The following is a 24,820-nucleotide window of genomic DNA, read 5'->3' on the forward strand; positions in this document are numbered from 1 at the left end:
TTGTACTTTAATCTCGTTGTCAGAAGGTCTAAAAATGATTTATGTGACAGCGGTTACGATGATTAGGTAGGTACCTATAATATAATACCTACTATTACGTGCCAACCGAATAATTTTTACTATTACCTACCTATGGAAAGGAAAGAGACAAACACTTATAAATTATTATAATCTAATATATTTTATTACTAATTGATTAAATTCTTTTTGATTACAAAACTGTAAAGTTTCTACCTGGGACGTGGTCATGGTACCGTGGTGTCAAAGTTTTCAAAGTAGGTAACCGTCATATCCGGTAAAATGGTATATTACCACAAAAATATAGTTTAGATAACATGTTATTCTAACCCATGAGAAAACATAGATTATGTTATTACATTTAGGTCTGATAATAGGTACAATATAAACGTTAATTTACTCTTTACAATAGTTTAGGTACTACACAACATTTGAACTAATAAAAACAAAATATGTCGTGAGCTACGTAGGTATACGTTTTCAAAACGAAGACATTATAGACAACGCATCCTTGTGTAGTGTTCTCTTAACTTTTATTTCTTGAGATGTTGTTAACAATACATTTAAATATTATGTAAAAAGAGGCATTAAAAGTTATAAATAGTCGTGTGCTGAATCTAATGGGCGGATAAGTGCAACGTGTATAGCAATCGCACTCACTGATACGTGAGTACAAGTTTAAAGTTTCTATGTATATTTTCTTCCAACGAACAATACAATATCATGTCGAAATGTAAAGCGCGCATTTTATGTTAAAACGAAGCTCGTTTACATGGACAGCAATCGACTTTGCAAAGTTTATCTACAACACTATTATGGCGTGCGTTAGTCATTTTTTTATTTTTATTTTTAATTATTAATAACAGCAATAGTTACAACGATTTGACACTCAATTATTTCATGGGAATTATTATAGTAGAGCAATATAATTGCTGTATATATGTATATATTGCTGTATGATAATTTCCCGTCTATATAGTGGTACATGGGCTAAAGGATTTTGTTTTGCGTATCCTGAACAATTTCAAAAAGTGGACTTGTCTGGTTGTTGCACCAAGCCCTTATACAATTATTGTATATCTAAAAATCGCAAAACACGTAAACAGATATTATGCTCATATAAACCTAATAATATTAAGGGCGTTGGATGCGGTGATTTTCCGTCTTTACCTAACACACGTGGAACATATAGGAATAACGACCTAAGCGACTGACAAAAATTAAGGTACTTCTAGTTGTTCAATTTAAAAAATGAAAACTTGTATACCAATTCAATTATCTTCGCATTTTTTAAATAGATAGAAAAGTACCTTAATTTCTGCCCGTCGCTTAGGTCGTTATTCCTATATGTTCCACGTGTGAAAGACAGCAAATCGCCACTCAAACGCCCTTAATAATAGTTTTTATCGACTAGAATATTATGTGTCTTACCCATTTTGAGATTCTGATTCCCGAGTGAAACGAGGAACATAATATAGTTTTTTGAATTTAAAAACAAGGCTAACCTTAGTGATTTTTTTCAGTTTCAGTTCCTTTAAAAATCATTTTGTTTCCGTTTCGGTAATTAGGTAATTAGGTACCGGTATTTAGAGGTAAGTTTTTTTTCGCAGAGGTTTAAAAAAAATTAAGTAAGAATAAAATTCATAACTAAAATAATAAGATTAAATAATAGTTGTCTCGGTGGGCTAAAGAAACTTAAGAAAGTTATTACTTATTACTATTACTTTAAAAATATCCAAAACAAATTTTAGAAAACTTGGTTTGACACCCGTTGTAAAAAGTTTAGGAGCCAGTGCTTCATAGTTTGATATAAACAATTAATATTAAATTGGCTCTATTAAAAGTGATTTTATATAAACAGTAGCCTAGATTTGTGCACAATGCATGACATGTAAAACGAATCACAATGAAAATTAAATTGGTATATTATATCGTTTAATTCAATGAATTTTGAAACGAAAGTTTAACCGTGTAACCCCTATGAGAATTGTTTTTTTGAATCAGACTTCTTGTTATTGATTTCTTGTGATGCTATAAGGTGAGAACGAGTTGACGAGTTTCTCCTAAGGCCCTAACGCTAACCTAACCTAACACGCGATTTCTTTATTATATTGTCCATATTTTTTTGTACATAAAACACTTTCCAAAAGTTTAACCTAACAAGCTCCTTTTAAAACTAAATATTTTAAAAGTAAAAATACACAATTACCAAGCTTTTAATGACTTTCGTAGTTTCGTCATAACTTATCGTGGCTCATAGGTATTAATATTACAGCACTGTTTGTAATATTTATGCAATAGAGATTGGCGTGGGGTTGAAGTTAGCAGGAAGCAAAATTCCAAACCACATCCACTCTAATTGTTCCGATTCATATGCAAGACTACTAAATCGACCAATTCGAATCCAAGTCAACAAAATGCCATTATTCGCCTGTATTTAAAATGATTTTGCTCAGTGCCTTGTTTGAACTTTTTTCAGATTTTTTTTTCCAACTTCATATAATCTGAGAAGTTTGGCTCTCGCATAGGAGGTGCCTGCCTCGGTTCTTTTTATTTAGCGTGAAAAACACCAACCATATTCAACTTATTTAAACAATTTTTTTTTTTATTAAAAACATAGCTGCCTGTCAGAGCAATAGCTATAATTAGGTTTCAAGTAGGTAATTTACTTTCAAGTTGGAAAAATTAACAGTGCATTTGTAACTTTTAAAAAGTTTGGGCTAACTATTATTTTTTTAATCGTTTATAATATTATATACATTGTAGGAACCACGGTATGCTACTTAATACATTTATTATAACATGTATTCACTATATTATTATAATCATATATTAGAAATAAATCTAATATATGAGACTATAAATTCAAACTACATATTATTATGTGGTTTGAATATAATATTTTGTTATTTGAACATGGCTTGCACTTTTACCAATCAACTATAGCGTGGTAATCAATATTAATATTATTTTTTTAAAAATAATAAATATTATTTGCTAACAAAACGTGTTTGAATTTAAACAATATTGACCTATAGTCATATATATTATATATTATATTTAATGATAATTAATCAATGCGGTTGAAAACAATGCGATTAAATTCCGACAGTAATATTAATACAATAACGATGGCACACTGACACGGTTGTAATGACCAGCCAGCCGTTCGGGACCTCTCCATATTCGCTGTGCAATGAAGATGTACATTGTTTATAACCATTAAGACATCTAAAATGTTAATTGAAAATACGTGAAAATTTGTAGTAAAATATGTCTTGAAACATTATAGTAGTGCTTTAATATAAAAAGCCATCTTTGAACGTATATCTTATCGATGACCGCCGAACGATGGGTGCCGTGTATAACAATAGAACCAAAAGCTTTATACTTACACAACAACAATAATAAAGATGAGCCGATGCCGATTCGACGTTGTTGTTATTGCTGCTGTTTTTGTTTTTGTTTACGCTATTATTGTAATAAATTATAATCAAAACACGTTTGAATGAACATTTATTTTATATTGTACGATAAATAACGACAAAATATACAAAGTAATAAATAAATTAATAATAATAATAATAATAATAATAATAAAAAAAAAGTCTATACAAAAATTTGACAAAGTTGGCTTAACACAAAATGTATTCGGTTTTAATTAAACTTGACGATACACAATACATTTCACGGGGTCAAAAAAATATACACGAAAAATCGATACAAATTAAAAATTATATTAAATATATTATCACAGCTGAGAATATATAATTTATGTTATATATTTATATAAAATGAAGTATTTAACATGACTAGATCGCCTGGTTGAGTAGAAAAGAAAGTCTGAAACCAATGCGCTTATTACAATAATTATAATATCAGTTGTAGGTATAATAATAATAATATTATCATGTCATTATTATATTATCTTGCAATATTATAGTAAAATGTACGACAGTGTTGAAAAAAATTCGAGTTATTTTTATTAAAACATTGTTGAGATATAATTGTTATTGTTTATTATTATTATACTGAAATTCGTATATTAAGGGGAAAAAATATGTCGACAAAAACAACACAAAACGAAGCACTGGAGTATACGCCGAAGTTCAGTACACGTAGAGTGTGCGTTGGCACACGTCTATGAACTTATTTATTACTATCGTTATCATTATCATTATCGCTATTGTTTCGGTTTGCTAAACTGTGTGCCGAAGAATAGATCACCACCACCACCACCACATTATAATGATTGTGCATACGTTTGCGTATAATATAGAGATATTGGAGCGAATATTACTATTATCTGTGCGGAATACACATGATGTTTTTAAATTCCCAACACGGAAGTGGACGACGACGAAAGGATGTTTTTTTTTTGTTCGGAGCTCAAGTAAAACAAAAGAAAATCGTTCCTTCACATCGCCGCCCAGTCACATTACAATATTCCGTCAAGTGCACGACTGTACACACATGCACGTGTAATGTACAACAATATACAATATAATAATAATAATAATAATAATAATAATATTCCTCTATATTGTCTTCTTTCGCTGAAGCCGTGACTCGCCGATTGGTCTGACGTCAATGCTGACCGTATATACCCCGAGTCATGCGAAGAACGTCATGGCATAAACGGCGGCGTTAAGGGTGATGATGGCTCTTTCAGTGTATCGGTGTCATAGCATATAAGTGGCATACGGTCAGCAATAACCATAACGATAACGATAACGAAATAATAATAATATGGCTGGACTATATAATGTTTTACAATAGGTACCTACCTACCTATAATTGTTGTAACACGAATGTTATAATAATAGTATAATAGTATAATAGTGTGTGTACGCGAGAATTTTGACTAGAAATCCAACGGGAAAACTTAAAATTAACATTAAAATATTCATATTTCTATACATAAAAAATAATAATTATTATAAGTTAATCGACCGAAATACAAAGACGTATAGGTATATAATATAATAATATAATGCGTTATAATGTTTTATATAGTATAATAATGGGAACGTAGAAAATACAATTTTTTTATATATATATTAAAAGGATCGTGTTAAAAAGATTTATTTGTAATTTTTGGTTTTGAGCGGCCTCTTCTTTGACATTGCATAAACACTGAAACAAAAATACAAAAAGCAAATTATAGCAATTAAATAATATAAACTCATATTAGGTAGAGGTAGGTAGGTAGGTAGGTTGCGTACATAAATAATTAGTCATTAGTGATTACGAAAGTATAGTATATAATGTAGGTATTTAATAATATATAATTATTACGGAGTTATTAAAACGACTTTTTAAAATAAATAAAATAAAAAAAGCCATGTTTCTTCAAATAGTTTTATCGCGTATCTCGAGCTGCAGAAGTGGTGAACCATGAAGTTTTTGCAGTATAATTTATTTCAATTTGTTTAACTCGATTATAATGATAATGGAAAAATAAATGTTATTATCGTTTCGTTTTCGGTAAAATTGAATAGCTGTGTACGCGGTGAGGGTTGTGTGTACAGCGTGCGATTTCCTTTCGCAAAATAATATTATATAAAGTTGTCGTCAGCACATTACACACAACCAAAGTTATATAGGCATTACGGCATTACGCTCTTTGTTATACACACTACAATCGTACATGACGTCAAGGGTTGAATTTATTAAAAAAATAAAGTGAAGTTATATACGTGGATACTGCTGCAGGAAATGCGAAGAGGTAAAAAAATGTTCAGTATAATACCTATACCACGGTGTTATTGAACGGTTTATAATATTAATGTATACTTGACTTAAACGTCTTTTGGAAAAATTATAAGTTTGGTCGAAAAAGTACAACCCCCCAACAGCCTCTATCACACAGAAGCGTGATTCAATCTCATGTCGTCTATTCATTGAATTTTCCATCAACCATGAAGTGTTTGTGCAATTATTATACATTATATACAAGGTGTAACAGACAACAAGCTGACATATTATTATGAAATAGCGTTTGTTCTAACCATTATTTAAATTTATTTGTTTTCAACATAATGTATAGACACGTGTGCTACAAATACAGTGTAAATATATAATTGTTAATTTTTTTTTTTAATAACGCAAATAACACAATTAAGTTTTCTTTGATTTTTTTGGGAAAAATTTACAATAGCCAATTTGTATATCAGCTAACATTTAGTAAAAAACGTTTACTGCCAAGTAGTTCAATTTTTAAAACCTCAATATTTTTTGGAGTTTAATAAATTCGAACGTAATAACATTTTCAAAATATAATTTTTGGGAATTTTCAAGCATAATTAAATCTTAAATTATTTACTATCCATATAATCTTCATAATTTTTTTCATTCGTTTCAGTTTTAACTAATATCAATTTTTCATTTGTGAGGTCTTTCTGTTACACCGTTCATCATGAATCATTATTGATGATATATTAATTTCGATTCGACCGATATCATACCGCATGAATTATTAAGTGTGCGCATCCTACAAGTTGCGCATGACACATGGCATCATTTCGACTGCTCCGGCGAGCTCACGGACTTGCTTTTAAACGGTTTCGCTAAGTGTAAGTATACACATATATATATATATGAATTATTTAGATAACGTTACATATTATATTATATATACATGCATGGTTGTCACGCGAGATTTACAACGGCTTTCGCGGTAGGCGGTCGCGAAACCAATTGAACAAACGCCCGCGATTATTCATTTCGGAATAATAATAATTGCCCCCGTCGTCTAATGAATCTTCCCGCGAAACGACATCAAATAGATACGTCTTAATGGCGTGTATAGATTTTCTTGTCGCGACGAACCGAATTATTCGTAAAACGATTTCATAATATTATTTCATTCTCCGCGTGCTCGGATGACGTTTGATACCAAAAGCAGCTATTCAATAATGACGATAATTGACGGTTACGGAACGGACCGTGACATGGCGCTCGCCCACATAATGTTAATATTGGTAATGATATAATTTCAAATTATATTCTTTGTATTTCGCCAACAGCAATATCTGTGCGATTTTTTAGTTTATTTTTGTTTTTGTCGGGCCGAGTGGGTATACTACTAACGCGAGTCCATAGCGTAATATTATTATGACCTATACGTTTTGGTGACTGTATAGGTAGGAGAAAAATAATAGCGGCGGTGGCGGCGCTATTGACTTCAATTTGTGTGCGTTCTCACTCGAATTGTTGTACGTCATCGATCCTACGCCGTTCGTCGACTTGATCGCTCCGGTGGTTACTTGACGCGCACTATTATAGTAATGGGCGTACTACAGAGTATACCTGATTACAGTCCGACGCGAACCGGAGAAAACATTATGGAAATCATCGAAAAGTGAGGTCGACCAGAAGTCTGTATTGCTATTATATATATATATAGGTAACTAAACACCGCGGTAATATAATAATAATAATAATAATAATAATAATAATAATACGGACGTTTTATTATATAATATAATATAATATACATATTATAATATATATATATATGCATACAAAACAGTTCACCGCGATCGAATGCGATAACCGCGATATAGATACCATGTATATATTCTGCAGCAATGTGTATATTATACCTATACAAAACGCGCGGTATATATACCTATTAATTTGCGGCATTATCACGGAGAGTTAGTCACGGGGTCGATGGCCAAAACACTAAGGTAGGTATATTATAACGATAACGACGTTATAATAATATAGTGTATAATAAATAATAATGATAATATGCGTACGGTTATGTACCGCGAGCACGGTATAGGTAGGTAGATACCTATAATAATAATGATTGTCGAATGCGCGCGTCCGATTTTCGACGGTCCAATTCACCAATTGAGGGGTGGGCCGGTCGTGCTTCCGCTCATCATCCGTTTTTCCGCGTTTAATAATCGCACCATAAAATCACATTTGCGCCGATGCAGTTTTATAGATTTACCATAGCTATTATTATAACTGACATCGTTTTTTATTTATCTGTGTGTGATTGTCCAGCAGGCGTTGTGGAGTACAAAAAAAGGTCTTGGTGGTGAGAAAAAAAATGATCCGCAAAAATGCAGCTCACCCTGGTGAAAATAAAACCGGCAAATTTTAGGCACCACTGCCAAAAACGGTAAGGTACAATATTATTTTGCCGTGTGATATTTCGTTGTTGCCGTAAAATATGTTACGCAATTATTGTGTATATCACTGACTTTTAGTCAAATTGAATAAACGGCCGGTGACAAATGACTGCCGATAACGAGTGGGGAAGGATTTTGACCGTTTAATGGCATTTTGAAACGTAAAATCCGATGTTTTTGGTGTTTTTCTTTTCATAAATTGGATACAAATTTGAAATTAATTCAGATGGTTATTATTTGAGTTCAATTTGTCTGCAATCACGTTTTTGCGAGAATATATTCTTTAACGGTCGTGAAACGAAAAATTACAAAGGTTGCAATGCAATAAATACTATATATAGGTAATTCCATGATAAGAACGTTTTATTTGAATGTTTATTATACTAATCTGATTTTTACTAAAAATAAGAAAATAATAGATCAACATGATAAATTTAAACTCAAAGCGGTGCGTCACAAAGTTTTGGAAAGACAGTTGAATATTATAACAATTTTAATCTATAACTTGAATATATTAATACGATATATTATGATAACCTTAATTTCTTACAGGTTTCCATTTTATAAAGTCAAGTATTTTCACGACCATAGAAATCGGTCTGTTTTTACCGGCTCTCTGCAGCTAGCGTTTTATTTTCAAAGTTTTTCGTCTTGGACAAATTTTATTAAAGGCGAGACTGGTATTTATTTAGCACAACATGCGGCGCGTCGCCCGATATTTAATTTGCAAGTTCAACTTTTGCGCCTAAAACCCGAGATCACTGCGCCTACACACTGCTGTGACTCAGCGGCGCACGACGAATATTATTTTTTATTATTAAGACAGCTGTTCACTGTAAAAGCAGAACACTGTAATAATATTGTAATGATATTATATTATATTATAATATTATTATAGCATAATGGCAGGCAGCCGTAAAGTCCACGGACGTAGAATGAGAATATATTATATTGTCTGCTGCTAGAGAGGTCAGAGGTCAGACCTATACCGAAATTGAATAAAAACCTCTTCCTACGTACGCACCTGTCGATGTCTTACTGCAGGTTATAAATATGTATTTTAAATTTCTAAAAAACAAAGAAAACCGAATGGTTTCTGCTAAACTTAAATTTCCTTCGTCGCGTATATGCAGTGTATATAAGACCGACACGAAAAACGGAATCGTCTATTTTTGAAATGTGTTTTGTATATTACAATATCTATATAACCTGCACAAGTTTTCCGGTGCATTCAGAAAATTCGATTTGAAATTGAACGAAAATGTTACGTAACTTTAGAGACACCGATGATCGTTGTTGGAGCTTTTTCACAAAGAATTTCTTCGATAAGACTGCGAAAGACAATAACGGTGAAATTCTCCACACGTCCGCGGTTATTACAATATCAACTGTACGCGATACGCCGTATATTATTCTCGTTTCGCGATTTCCAAAAACAATATAATATAATATTGTCGAAAGTTTTCGTCGATCGTGGCACATACGCACACGCTGATGAACTGCCGTCTCATAAACTATTATAGGTAATAATAATAATAATAATAATAATATATCCACGATATTATCTTCAATAGTATTTTACTCTGAAACACTGCGAAATTATGTGGTGCGGTGTGTGCACGTCTGCGCAGGAATGTGTTATTATTAAGACGCTTTTAGGTGTACATATTAATATAATTATAATAATATGCTGTGGTAAGACGTCGCGGTCGTCGTCGTCGTCGTCGTCGTCCTCTCAGGCTCGGTATCCGTCTCCGTCGTCTTCGAACATACCTAACATAAACATTGACCTGGTTGTTGGTGCCGCGGGTTCTCGCGCGGCGGTACCGAGATAACATCGTCCGGCTGGAGCGCAAGCGCGCGCATCGCATCATCGTTATCGGTCGGGCGCATCGCTCGCGCGCCAAACGCCCGTGAAAACGACAGGTGCGGCCCGCCGGCTCGGTCGGATACCATAATAATATTAATATAATGCCAGTGTAATGTTATGTTCTCGTCATCGTCATTATAATAATAATATATGATATTATATTATACCTATGTATTTATAATAATCGAGTGTATACAGGATGTTTGGACTCGTGCGCATCACTTACCCGCGATCTGCACCGATTTATAATATTATTGCACGTCCGTGTTCGCCGACAAATCCTGCGGCTGCAGTCTAATACAGTCTATTATACTGATGTACAAACTACAATAATATTTGAGGCGCATTGCACATTTCGGATTCGTCTCTCGAGCTCCTCCGAATTGGTTTAATATTTAAAAAAAGACATTTATTTTTTACTCAAGGTAACTGAATTTCAGATAATTAAAAATATTTTTAAGAAAACACTCGTCGACGTTCAAAATTGTCAGCGGCGTGGCATATCATGTACCTACGTCGTACTTATAGGCGTATAATAGTTTGTAATTAATGTATATTATATTAATAGAGCGAAGATTATCACACTTAAGATTTCGTTTCGTTACTTTTCGTATCACGCCAAACGAACTATTCGAACGGAGCGTTGAGACACCCTGTAAATCGTTCTTTGGTCAAATATATATATATATATACACACACTATATAGATACATATAGGTACTAATAGAGCTGTGCCAAAGATTATCTAACTAGGATTTCGTTTGGTCACTTTTCGTATCTCGCCAAACGGACTCTGCGCCGCGAAGGATCAAACGCCGCCCGCGACACGATTGCGATCGCCACGCTCTCCACGCGCGTCATTTCGGTGCACGTACATAAATAATACATACTTGCATATTATTATTATCATTATGTATATATTAGGCAGATACGTCGTCGCACGCCAACCTGATTATTATCCCCCGGTCACTATAATAATAATAATATTGCTATATAGAATATTAAATATCTATAAACAACGCGGCACTGGTCAGTTGGTCAGAGGTGTGTATAATAGAAAAAAACCATCCACGTTCCACGTCTATTTGTACCGCGATATTATTATAACCGTAATTACGATTTTTGCGACGTTTACGCGCAAACAACCGCGCTATAAGTATTAAATTCAAATTTAAAAATATAATAACAATATCAAATTGCACTGCGCTCACACGTACGCCTAATATTACTCCAATAATAATAATAATAATATCAACGACAATAATAATACCGGCGAGATTAACGGAACAATGCGCTTTTTGTCCAGTTTCCAGTAGATTTAATACGGTACGCGGCCGAGGTGTACCGTACAAAAGCTGAATTCGGGTCGAGCGATTCCCATTGTTGGCGAGAAAATCGGTGGCGGTGGTGGTATCCTTGGCACGTCCCTTTTCAGCCTTTTTAATATAATATATAATATCCCTTTGACGACGAAAAATAAAAAATAAAAACAGGATAAAAAATAAAAATCCGAAAAATCCTATTACGGCGCCGTCTTGAAAGTTTGCAGGCAAACAACTTTTATAAGTGGAACGACGACGACGACGGCTGCTGAGTTTCGCCGTCGCGTCCGTCGAAGATTGCGCGCAAACGATTCGGAAATGTGTATTAATAAAAAAAAAGAAAGCATTTTCGTCCTTTGACCGAACGTCGTCTGTATGCCCGATCGGACGAAACCGATAACCACGTCGTCGGTATACGTAATCTAATAAATGTTCGAACGCGGAATTCGAAGTCCTTCGCGCCTGCGTATTTGTCCCGGTCGTCGTGCGATGCTAATAAAATCTGTTTGATCGCCGAACCGTGACCGACACGAAAGCGATACCTTAAAATGTTCGTTAGGAAATATATATAGCTAGTGATTTTATTGCCACAGTACTTGTAGTCCGTAGAAGTACGTAGCCACGAATGTTCCTGTATAATTATATTATTAAAGTTTTCACGAAACATTCCGATACGATACTGTGAATTGTATATAACTCGTATATTCCAAGTCACGCTGGTCGGACTAGACCAAAAGCCCTCCCGCGTTTTAATTGAATAGAAAATTAAAATATTTTTTAATGAAAACGTTTTTTTTCTGCGTTGTAGGTATCTACATATACGGTTTTTTTTATTATTTTTATTATATGTACATTAGAATCCTGAAACCTAACCGGCATTAATGCGATAAGTGCCCTAAAATATTCGTTAGTAAATAGTTAGTGATTTTATTGTCATAGTACGTCTTGTAGCCCGTAGTAAAAGGTAGGTATTTTATATTAAAGTTTTCACGAAACATATATAGGTACTCGTATATTCTATAAGTTACGCGGGTCGGCTAGACGAAAATTCCTCTGGCGTTTTAATTTAATTGACAATTAAAATATTTTCAACGAATCTGTTTTTTTCGTGGATACCTTTACGTATACTTTTTTATTATATTAAAATCCTATTAAGGATTTATCAGCTTTTACATTGACGGAAATTTTATTCAGTTGCATTGTGCCCAGCTCTTGTCCATTGGGACTTTAAGCCGATTTCACAAACGTTAACGGAACTATATACGTGAACGAAACGCACGTGTCCCCGAACGGTATATACATTTATATATATATATATATCGCTAAATCGATACCGATCGTTTTTTACATTTTAAGTCCCTTGTTGGGACAGTATTTTTTTTTAGGTAGTTTTTTTTCATAAAAGAACTAAACTTTGTCAACTTTTATACACCCTTTATAGTGGCATGTAATAAAATAAAATATACAAGTTTGGTCAACCGTTTAAAAAATTGTTTTCATCCGTTGGACGCCAATTCCTGACGATCGATCAGTATGTACGACTTGGACAGCAGAAATAGTTGCCATTGTACTTCATCGTTTAAAATAGTATATAAGAATATTGTCGTTAAAGTATTATTAGGTCTTAAATCAAACGAACTAATAAAAAATACTTTTAGAACTTAATTAATCAATTTTACTGAAGCATACAGAGATATACCTGATTAAAATTTTGATTTATTAATCATAAGATTTATTTGATGAAATAGTTATTAAAATTAATTAAAATAAATTGAATTTTATTAGTACTTTTATTGTACAACTGCGTTGTAAATTTTTATTCACTGAATTTGCATACGACATATAATAAGATAAGATTTTTATTTTATTTTTTATTATAGCATTCAAATAGTGTAGTTCAAATTTATTTTTAGGGAAAACTCGTTTTGGATTAATGATTATTAAGTGAAAGAAACATACCTAATTGAAATATATATTTTTTACGAGTTAAATAAATTAAATATAAATATTTATTTAATATTATTATTTAGTAAAAAGTTTCATTAAATCTCGTTAAATTAAATGATAATTTTGTTAAAAATATGTTGTACCTACCTACCTATATATTTATTTAAGCTTTACGGTTCAATCATAATCTACGTAGGATTATTAAATAAGCTTTTGCTTGTAAAAAAATTTAATAATAACCTATTTTACGTTTAATGAAAATGTAGACTAGTTAGATATATAATACATATAATATTATCACGGTGTGTGCATTATTTTCGAATTATCACATGATTTATTAAATTAACACGAAATATTGGTATTTCTACTATATAACTGATTTACAAACGAATACAAATATCAAATAAAATGTTGTATAATAATGACGTTGATATTTTCCATTGGGTACCTATAGAAATATTTCAACAAAATATGTTTGTCGACACCGTACTATATACATACGCACTACGTACCTATAATAGTAGTGTAGCTGTTCCGATGTTCGAAATTAACGTTCAGTTTGCTCAAACCATTTTGTGTAACGCACAACTGCGACTCTCCCTTTGCTTAGTCGTATCAGAGGGTTAATTATCGAATGGGCTAAGGTGTCGAGATTGGGTTTCTCTTTACACACACACACACACACTCACACACATACACATACACACACATGCACACAATGATATGGGGTGAATACGAGTACACGGGAGAGGCAGATGGGAGGCATTGTCGAGCAGATGTTACGTATTAGGGCGAAAAGACGACAAAACTGAGGGTACGTTTTAATTTTGGAGGTAAAAAACACATAACAATAACGAGAGTAGTATATATAAACACCGTTTATAGGGGGAAAAAAACCGAAAAATGATATTTTGCAAGGACTTACGCGCTTCAAACACGAGCTAATGAAATCTTCGTAAATAAAAGAAGAAATGGGCCCGACATTGTAGTTTACAAATTTAATGATGTAGAAAAAATGAACAGAAATAATGGGATTTGTGGCATTTTGTATTTTACAGTTTTTTTTTTTTTTTATTCTAAATGGTCTCCTGAGGCGAAAAATAAACTAGTTATTCTGGCGAGCAAGACGCTATTTCTGTATTTTAAATGCATAGTTATTATTAAACTTTACAACTGGTTTACAAGTTTCAAATTAAAAAATACTTTGTAGACGTCTAGATAGATAATAAAAGAGTCCGTATTTATTATTATTTTATTTCCACTGGAAATCCGATTTAAACATTGTAAAATTGCATTTTAACATCTTTTTAGTGACTAAGGAAAAAAAAGCAAACAAACGACGATGTCAAGAGGCCCCAAACAGTTGAAGTTAACATCCATTCACACGTAAAGTATATACACAAAGTGTACCTAATGAAAAAAAAAAATTATATAAAGGGCTTTTTTCCTCACAAAGGTAGATAAACGTTTCGCTGGAGGGTGTCAAATAGCAAAGGGACCTTTTGGAGTGGTAAATGCAAATTAACGAAAATGATAACTTTTTTTTAAAAAGGATCTTCATATAAAGGCATTTTCAGACAGAAGAGTCACTAATTTAATTTTTACCCATGTATTTTACACTTCATTATAACTACAGTCTACAATTGTTTAAACATAATCGACTAATGTGCCTACTCGGAACTGACAACTATAATAATTATCGTATGTAGGTACATAATTAATTTTTTTTTTATTATTATCATAATTTATACTTTTGCACAATAATATACAAGTATTATACGGTAATTAGTTAATTGTACTGTCGTTACGGCAAGCTCTAGTTCTATAACTGACAAATCCTTGCACACAAGTGGATCATGTGACAGAACATTATAAATACTGACTTATTTTTTAATGAATATAAACATAACGCCTCGAGTACTTTTATCTATATTATTATTAAATAATGTCTGATACGTATGCCATTCAAAAAAAAAAATAACTTTTATTAAATAATAAAATGAAATCAGGTTTAATCAGGAGTGAACATAATATGAAAAACAAATTTGGTGTTGTGCACAAGTATTATTAAAATTATTATTATACCCTATGATGATGATAATCTATTCTGTCAACTAGCTTATGTACAGTTTACACGTCTAATTTACGTTAGACCTTTACCTTTAGCAAAGAACACGAGATACTTAATGAGAATCGTTCAGACGAAACGTGATTACCTGTAGGTACAAAACTCGGGATTGTCCCTGAGGCAGTAAGGCAATAATACCATGTTTTAGATTCTGAGCGGAGAGATTGGTACACGATGATGAGTATTTTTTTATTATTTTTTTTTGTCTGATGGTTGAAGACACATTTTAAAGTATAAAATACTTCGAAATTAATTTTCTAGGATGATAGCAGGTTAGGTAAATTTGTATTAGGTTGGTAATTTATTCAGGGGATGTTAAAAGTAAAAATATCGCAGAACATTTCTTAATAATCGGGAAAAAAATAATACAGAAAAACGATAATATTAACTCAAAATTGATTTTGATATTTGTAGTTATTCAAAAACGAATAATCGCAGATACTTGAAATGTTCATTAAATATTTATATTTACATTTTCTATACACGGTAGACAATTTACAAAATAATTGGATCTTTTTGAAACATTTAAAATTTTTGATTTTTTTTCTATAAAAATGTTGATAAACATTTTTATGCTTGGTCAAAAGGCTTGATATATTAATAGAAGGCTTTTCATAAGTTGTTCTTACCGGAATTAAAAACAAAGTTGAGCGTAAATTTACATTAATTTTTCATGAACGTTCATCTCAAAAACGAAAATTATACTTTCGTTAAAAATGCATATAATTTTAATTATTATACCCTGGAAATTTAAGACAAGATTCCTCATAAGATTTTATTATGGAAATTAAAAAACAAAGTTTAGCGTAATGCCACATTACCTATTTTCTTATGATGGTTTCAAGTTTAAATTAAGACAACATTAGATATTCACACGTACAATAATGGTTTCTCCTGTAACGGTTTTTGTTATTTTCATAATTTAAAAAATATTATATAATGTAAACATTTGAAAAATTCCACAATCATATTTTAAATTATTTTTTCCCTGTACAATGACATTTTTATTATTAAGACTAATTTTACACTACCTATTTATAGGCATTTGAAATTTTTAATTGTTTTAATTTAATTTTTAGGAATGTTAATAATTTTTTTTTCTGTATCAAAAAGCTTGAACATGTATAAGTTGTAATAATGATTTTTGTTATTTTGTTGTGAAACAAAAAATATTATTCGTAGGGACTTGGAACTTTTTGACATTCCGTATATTATAATATACCATACACAGTGGTATTTAAAAAATATTTAGATTCAATTTAAGTTATTCATACGGTGAACCAATTCACACGCCGTTCAACGGTACGATGATATTAAATTAAAAGTTAGTAAGTACATAATATGAAAAAATATTTTAATTAGTATTTCACACTATTGGTATAGGTTAGGTATGTGATTTGTATTTTGTGAAAAATTGTTCAACTGTCCGTATTTTTTACATACAAATAAATAACTAATAGCAATATAAATATAAAATAAAATACCCATAGATATATAATCTGAGAGATCGTCTTCACTCAAATTAATTTTATCTTATACAATTATACTTATCATTAAATTTAAATTTAACACATCCATACAATGTCCCAGCTACTCAATAATTACGAGGTATACTCGACAATTTTTATACAGTAGAGCAATTTCCCCGAATTTTGTTACTTAATTTAAAGTACTTGTGTTAATAACTTAAAAATACACTGCTGTTACATATCATTTTATGAGATCCTTAATTTACGATTTTTTTTTATATTTATAGATTATAGATTGTATGTGTATACAATACATACAGAAATTACTACAACAACTTTACAACCTATAAGAATAATTTTGGTATTTTTCAACTTATCGGGATCACAACACGATTAATGCAAGTCGTTATACTTAGCCTAAGGTAAAACCTGATTTTCTTGATGATTTTTAGTATTTATTTTTATGTTATAAATTAATTTGTATAGGTACACGAACAAACTGAAATTACTTAAAACAATAAATTATTTTGAAATATTACCTTTTGGCAAATCACGCCCAAAGATGCTGCGAAGAATCCACGTACGCTGGTGACAAGTAATACTTGCTTGACTGTACTGAAGCAGTCCTTGGTGGCTGGCTACCAAATGAATAGGACGTCCTCAATGGTGTCGCATAGATATTTACACCATTTCTAGACCGTGACATTAAGCTTTGACACTTGCTAACATCCGGCATAGCAAACTTTAATTTTTCCCAGAACATTCGATCACCCCAGTTTACTTGTATAGAATTTTTCATGTAAACTCTGAGTTCCGGATCGACGTCCTTTGGCTGAATTTCACCGAGTGCGACGACGATGAGCCGTCCCTTTTTGTCCTTAAGACCTTCGTGCAGTGCTGATTTGAATTCAAATCGACACCATTCAGATTCCACAAAATTTTTAGAAACGACCAGAATTGTTCTCTTGGATGACTCGATAGCTTCCACAATAGTATCAGCGACAAACGAGCTGACATTAAAATCTCGATAGTGTAAGCCTACCCTGTACCTCGGGTTGCCCTGTTCCAGCCCGGGAGCCAGCATCTGAGCAACGAAACCGTCATCTTTCAGGCTGTACGTGACGTACGCATCGAACATCCTGTCATCTTCGAATGGTACGGTTTTATGACATATTCTGAATCCGCATTTATAGTACACCCAAGCACGGCACTCTTCTCTGTATACGACTACAAGGTACAAGATTAGCACCAGAGCTAAAATTATACACACAGCCGTTAGTGCCGTAGGCAATACGTCTCGGACGATACGATTTTCTACGATGGAACCAAAAAATGAGCTACACTCAGTGGCATTTTGGTCACGAATACTTACGTCCCTGTTTCCGTCAGAATGGCACATGACGGTGGCCGAGTCTACGACCTTATCACCGGACGCCATAATGTACCGTCTAAACGACTGGACAAACTCACAGTCACACGACCACGGGTTGTTGGATAGGTGCAGCTCGACCAGGTGCAAGTTGGTAGACAATATCCACGAGTCGTAATCATACAGTCTGTTGTGGTCGAGCCGTAGAACCTGCAGGCTCTTTAGTGGTTCAAACGTCATGTTGCTGATGTAGCTTATTGAATTGTGCTGTAGGTACAGTTCCCGAAGGTTCTCCACGGTGTTGAACTCAGATCCATCGAACCTCTCAATCTGATTGTCCTCCAGGTGCAGTACGGCTAGACGCTTAAGCCCCGTAAACGTATCGTTGCGCACCGACTGGATGCCTGAGTTGTTGGCAAACAGTATACGCAGGTTCTTGCGGCCCAGAAGCGCATGACTGGACAGGTGGGTGAACAAATTTCCGTCCAGATAGACCTCAGTGGCATCCATAGGAATTTTAGCTGGAAGCTGGGTGTAGTTGGATGAATAACAGTCAACGATATTGGACGACCACGGCTGATCGTGGTAGCACGTGCAGTTGGCTGGACATGTCATTTCGCAGTCACACGCGTCAAACTCGCAGCACTGACACACGGCAAAACAATGCGTCTTGTAAGTACATACAAATTGCGCTGGGTTGATTTCAGACAGTGGCACGTACTTATTCTCCCGGTTGTACAGCAGCTTGCAATAAATTGACGGTATATCCATCACCATCGGGTATTGACGCAGCCCAGCCAGCAGGTTGATACGTTGCAGCCATTCCATTTTACAGTCACACTGGAACGGGTTGCCGCTGATGTAGAACTCTGGTAGTGGTCTGTCCGAATGAACAGGTGCCAATCGCAGTGCGTTGATATCCAACTGGCCGATCTGATTTGCGTACATATCGGCCCGGGTGATGTTGGTCTTTCGCAAGAAAGTTCCTGTCTCCACGGTCATGATCTGGTTGTCGTTCATCAGTAGTATCTCTACACTATCCGGTATCGAGGCCGGGCTAATGTACGTTAGGTAGTTGTACCTCACGTCCAGCTGACGAATTTTGATGGTGACACCATTTTTGTTGGACAACTCGGTTAGGTAGTTTTTGTGCATGGCAAGCCATTCTAGCCGTTCCGGTAACATACCATAATCAAAATCATTTAAGACGTTATCGGACACGTTCAGCCACCTCAGACTGGACACGTTGCGAACTATATGTTCTATCGACGATAGTCGATTACCGTCCAGCCTGATCGCTTCTATGCTTGAAATGTTTTGAAACGCGTCCGAAGCCACAAAATCGATCTGATTGTGTGCAACGCTTAATATTTGCAGTGAAATTAAATTGTCAAAAAGGTTAGAAGTTATATTGCGGAGTCGATTTCCCATTAACCTCAGACCATTTAAGTTTGACATACCATAAAACGAATCTGGGTCTATGGAGTCGATTTTATTCTCTCCTAAATCCACATTCTTCAGCATTCTCATTTCTCTTAAAGCCAATGGAATGGTTTTTAAAACGTTACCGCTGAGGTTTAATTCCCGCAGTGTGGTGCAATTTTTAAAGCAGTCCTCGTGCACGTCTGTCAGTTTATTTCCATCCAACGAGAGCAGAGTCAGCGCGTAGAGGCCGTTCAAAGCCAATGGACTGACATCGACAATTTTGTTGTTTGACAGCACTAACGTGTCGAGGTTCCTAAGCGGTATGAATGCATCGTTTGGTATCGAATCGATTAGATTACCTCCTAAATTTAATATTTGCAGCGTGTATAGATCGTGGAATATCGTTGGGTCGAGCTTGGATATTTTGTTATTGGACAAGTTCAACGCCACCAATCTAATGAGACCCGTAAACGTGCTGGCGTCTATCCAAGTGCTGGTGAGCAGATTTGATGATAGATCTAGCGAAGTCAACTGGTACAGGTTGACGAACAGACCTGGAGACAAAGCGCTGATTGAGTTGTCTTGCAGGTGGATTTGCTTGATACTATCTGCCACGTCCTTGAACATGTCGATGGGCAATGAGATAATGTTGTTGCAAGATATGTCGAGAATCTCTAGTCCAGTAAGCCCCCCGAGCGGCCTATCGTTGACCACTGATATCTCGTTACCAGTGAGCCGAAGCTCAGTGAGCCGGCGCAACGAGCTGAAACCGTTGGACGGTATTACGGCAATGCGGTTCCACGATACGTCGACGGACTGGACATCAAGTGGACACTGACTGGACGTAGGCTTCCTCAGGTACTGGTTTGCGTCGTACACTTCATCGCGCCCGCTGATCAGCGGCTGCGGTGGTGGCGGTGGCGCGCGTTCGCCGAACCCTAAATCAGCAACGTCCTGTATGCGGTTCCTGCTCAGGTTTAAAATCACCAGGTTGGGTAGCTGACAGAACGCGTTCTCGGGCAGCGCGACAATGTTGTTGGTGCTCAGATCCAACCGTTCCAGGCGGCCGGCGTGTGCGAAACTACCAGCCGCAATTTCGACGGTCATGCCGGCGTCCGGCCAATCGGACATACCCGTCCTGACGGTCAGGTTTCGGAGGTCTGTGAGCCCGGCAAGCGTGGCGGCCGGCCACCGGGCCAGCTTGCACGCGTCCAGCTCGAGCTCGCGGAGCCGCACGAGGTGGGCGAAACTCTGGTTCTCCATCGAGCTGCGGGCCGTGATCGCGGGATCACACGATATGAGCAACGATACGGTGTGCTCGGACGGGATGGCCGAGAAGTTTGTGGTGTCTATCTCGCTGTTGATGGTCCGGAGCGTGCACGCCAGCAGCACCTCATCGCCGTGCCCGTCGCGGACCTTCCACGCGCAGTCCTCCGGCGCGTCATAGTTGAACTGCGGACCGGACGACGCGTTGCTGTGATGGTATTGGCCGCACACCGAGTGCCACATCGGTACGAGTATGAGAATAGCGAAGAACACGCACATACTCGCGTCGTCGGCGGGGAGGCAGCGGTGGTCACTCGTCGACCGAAAGCATACGCTAGAAAACGGCCGGTGCGGGTCCGACGACCATGACAAATCCGCGGGAGGATTGAAAAAAAATATATATATAAATTAATTAACACTTAACCACGACGAGCGAGGGTGTCGAGAAAAAAATAATATCTAAAACAAAACGCGCGAAAAAAATGTTTTTTATCAGAGACGGATAGTAACGGCGTGTTATAAAATATTGTTGTCACCGATTGAGTGCACAGTCGTGTCAGAGTAGGGGCGATCCGACGGCGAAATCGTTATGTCCGTTGTTATCACTAATATTATTATTAATATCAAATTTCGGTTTCGGCGAAAACGACGACGACGACGACGACGGCTGCTGCGACGGTAGCAGTGGCGAGGACGCCGTGTACATGGCGCGACGGCGGCGAACTGTTCGATGCGGTGCGCGAACGCGGACTGACCGTGTCGGGCGGTACATGCTCGTTTACGACTGCCGCCGGGCCGGTGTGGTGCCCGCGCGCACTACACTAGCGCGCGCGCCAACGACGCCGTTTTATTCCCCGCGGAGACCGTTGTCGACCGGGCTCGACGGTGGCGCGACGACCGACGACTCGAACCACCAGGAAACGTTTTCCCTTTTTCTCCTGTTTTTATATATTTTTTTTTCGTCCTTTCCCCCCCCCCCTTCCCCCACACAACCTCCTCGCGTCGTCCTGTCGCCGCCGCCACCGCCACCGCCGTCGACGTCGTTTTGCAACCCCCCACAAACAGCTGCACGAACACACACGCGCGCGCACGCACTGCACCGCACGGCGTACCTACCCACGTATTATCGTGTACACGCACACGCGGCCGCAACAACGAGTCCCCTCGATATAATAATATAATATAATATTATTATGACAAAATCAAAAAAAAAAAAAAACGTAAAACAAATACCCAGCGGTTTTTTGTTTTTATTTTTGACTAATTTTCTGTTTTTTTTTTTTTTTTATTCCGTTTCGCCCGTTGCTTATCAGCGCGAGCGATCGCCGCCGCGTGTCCTATCGTTTGTCATAATACTTCATTTTATTATTATTATCGTAATTTTATATTTTTATCGTCGCGTATTATAATATTACGTAGCAGTTTATATACCGCGGTCGTGCCGCAGTGCCATACGTAACGCGGTTAAACGAGTGGAACGCACGCACCGCGGTCGTCGCCGTGTGCACATTATATTATTATTATTGTACGGTTTACGGAGGTAGGTAGGCACCGGGCAAAGTACAGGGGAAAGAGACGAATGAGGGGGTTTGCGAGAGAGCACTCGTGCCGCCGAGTGCGTTATAATGTTGTATAGGTACCTATATACCAAAGTAGTTAATATTTTCGTTTATATACCGTTTCGAGTTTACTTCTGACGAGGGCCGCCGCCGCCGCCGTCACTCGAATCGGCGCCGTAATAAATATACAAAATAATAATAATAATAATATTACTGTGTGTGTTCTCCTCTCGTTAAGAGAACAGAAAATAGTATAAAACTCTGTACGATTCGATCTCGACGAATGTATATTATTATCAAACTGTAGCGTCGCCCTACGGCGTCGGCGGTTCGTTTCGCCACAAATAGGGCGGAAGTGGATCTCGTGAATTTCGTTATTATTGTGCATAGCAGCAGTCATCGGGTCTACGTCTATAATACTACCAACTACTCCTGAGAGTTGGTAAATTTGTATATTATTTACATACATTTTTTTAAGCCGCGTCACAGACGGCTTTGCGGATACCAGTAAAACATCATCGAATATAATATAATATTTATAGATATCACTGCTGCCAGACTTTTGTCGGTAAATATTATTATTTTGTGAATGGAAATCGGATGACAGTGGACAAATTAAATATCGCTATTTATCGTTAAAAATAAAGTTACACTGTGTTTCGTGAATAAAACATTTACAGAAACTTGTGGAGTTATAATTGTTGAAATAATATTATTATACGAATTCTAAAGCTGCGATATTTCATTTAAATATTAGTAAAATACAAACAGTACATGAAAGCACACCGAGTGTATTAATTAAATGTCACAAATGAAACCCATAAATATTATTTACTTTTTTTTTTATCCGGACAGTCTATTTTAATTAAAAGAGCAAATATTGAGTTATTAAGAATACTTTTGCAAAATAATAAATATAATATAATATACGTTAATAAAAACGATTTCCCGTTGTAGTTGACTTTTATGTTTTTCTTTCAAATATATTATTAAAGTTGTATTTTGTACGAATTGATTCAATGACAAAAATATTGAGAAAGAATCGACTTTTTTATAAATAATACAAAATAATCTCTTTTCGTTAATAATAATTATTACATAAAATATATTATCAAATGATGATAATTTGTTATCTTGGTTGTAAGTTAAACACTGTATAATAGTATCTTGAACATATTATATTTTATTATTAATATCTTCAGCGTGGCACCGATAGTATAAACTACACTTATTGGTCCACGAGAATAATAAATTAATACTTGTGGTGGTCAATAAAATATAATACATATAATAAATTATGACGATAAACACTATATACATCCTGCAGTATCACGGTATAATATTATACAAAAGATAATCAAACAGATAACACGCACAGGGTAATCATTTAAAATAGTTATTATGGCATACTGGGCCTACGGCAGATATAGTGTCCACATCGCATAACGAGAAAATTGAAACATTAATACCTATACCGTACCTATTATTATTATCCTGTTTTCTCGATTTACAATAATTATTTCAATTTACAAAACGACCGGGAATGGTGTATGGAATGATCATATAGGTAATAATAATAATAAATATTGTACTATATTATAGAGGCGTACCACCATAATAGGAGCACGATTGTGGTTTTCAGAATGATAATAGCCAAATACCGCGGGCAAGTGATCGTTTCTGTATTATAATAATATTGGTGGTTGGTATTTTGGTGGAGCTCACTGGAGTAGTAGTACACGTCCGTACACAACAGCGACCGAAACGATTGGTATTTGGCGGGGCGCCATCGAATGCGAAAGCCAACTACTATTATTTTCGACACGGCTCGGCAAATAGGGGTACATCACATAATCATATACCTATATACAGTATAGTACACTGAACAGAGGGGTAGGTTAACTACTATATTGTCGAAAACGGTTTTGGTTTATTTTTTATTCCTTCTTTTTCCCGTTAAACGTTTTTTTTTTCAACCGAACGAACGTGCCCTTATTACGAACAATATTAATTTAATAATACATTAAACGGGTTAACAATAACATTACGTCCGGGCAAAATATTTACACAATAACGCAGATAATAACGAAAACGGTCGTTTGTTTTACTCGAAAATCGTTCGCTGAAAATCTCCAAAAGTGATAATCATAATATTACGACACTGCTTACACAATGTACACATATATTATTATTAACTAGCTGCAGTTACTATACCTATTACAATAATGTTCGTGATTATTTTGGAAGGTGCAGCAGGTGACACTACTGCTGTGCCCTGTGGAGCGATGTCATGGGGGA

General features: G+C 35.4%; 1 protein-coding gene across 1 annotated transcript; it reads right to left on the reverse strand.

Annotated features, from left to right (window-relative positions):
* Positions 1–3,523: 3,523 nt before the first annotated feature.
* On the reverse strand, positions 3,524–21,861 carry LOC132953532 (toll-like receptor 6). Its single transcript, XM_061025918.1, has 2 exons — positions 17,443–21,861; positions 3,524–5,154 (listed from the first exon to the last, which is right to left on the reverse strand). The coding sequence occupies exon 1, from the start codon at positions 21,240–21,242 to the stop codon at positions 17,454–17,456; it is 3,789 nt and encodes a 1,262-aa protein (XP_060881901.1). The 5' UTR covers positions 21,243–21,861; the 3' UTR covers positions 3,524–5,154; positions 17,443–17,453.
* Positions 21,862–24,820: the final 2,959 nt, after the last annotated feature.

This window comes from Metopolophium dirhodum, unplaced genomic scaffold (assembly GCF_019925205.1).
Source record: "Metopolophium dirhodum isolate CAU unplaced genomic scaffold, ASM1992520v1 scaffold8, whole genome shotgun sequence".
Lineage (NCBI taxonomy): Eukaryota > Metazoa > Arthropoda > Insecta > Hemiptera > Aphididae > Metopolophium > Metopolophium dirhodum.

Bases quoted from the DNA above. Each gene is read 5' to 3' on its own strand.
- LOC132953532 (XM_061025918.1), bottom strand. From the start codon at position 21,242: ATGTGCGTGTTCTTCGCTATTCTCATACTCGTACCGATGTGGCACTCG.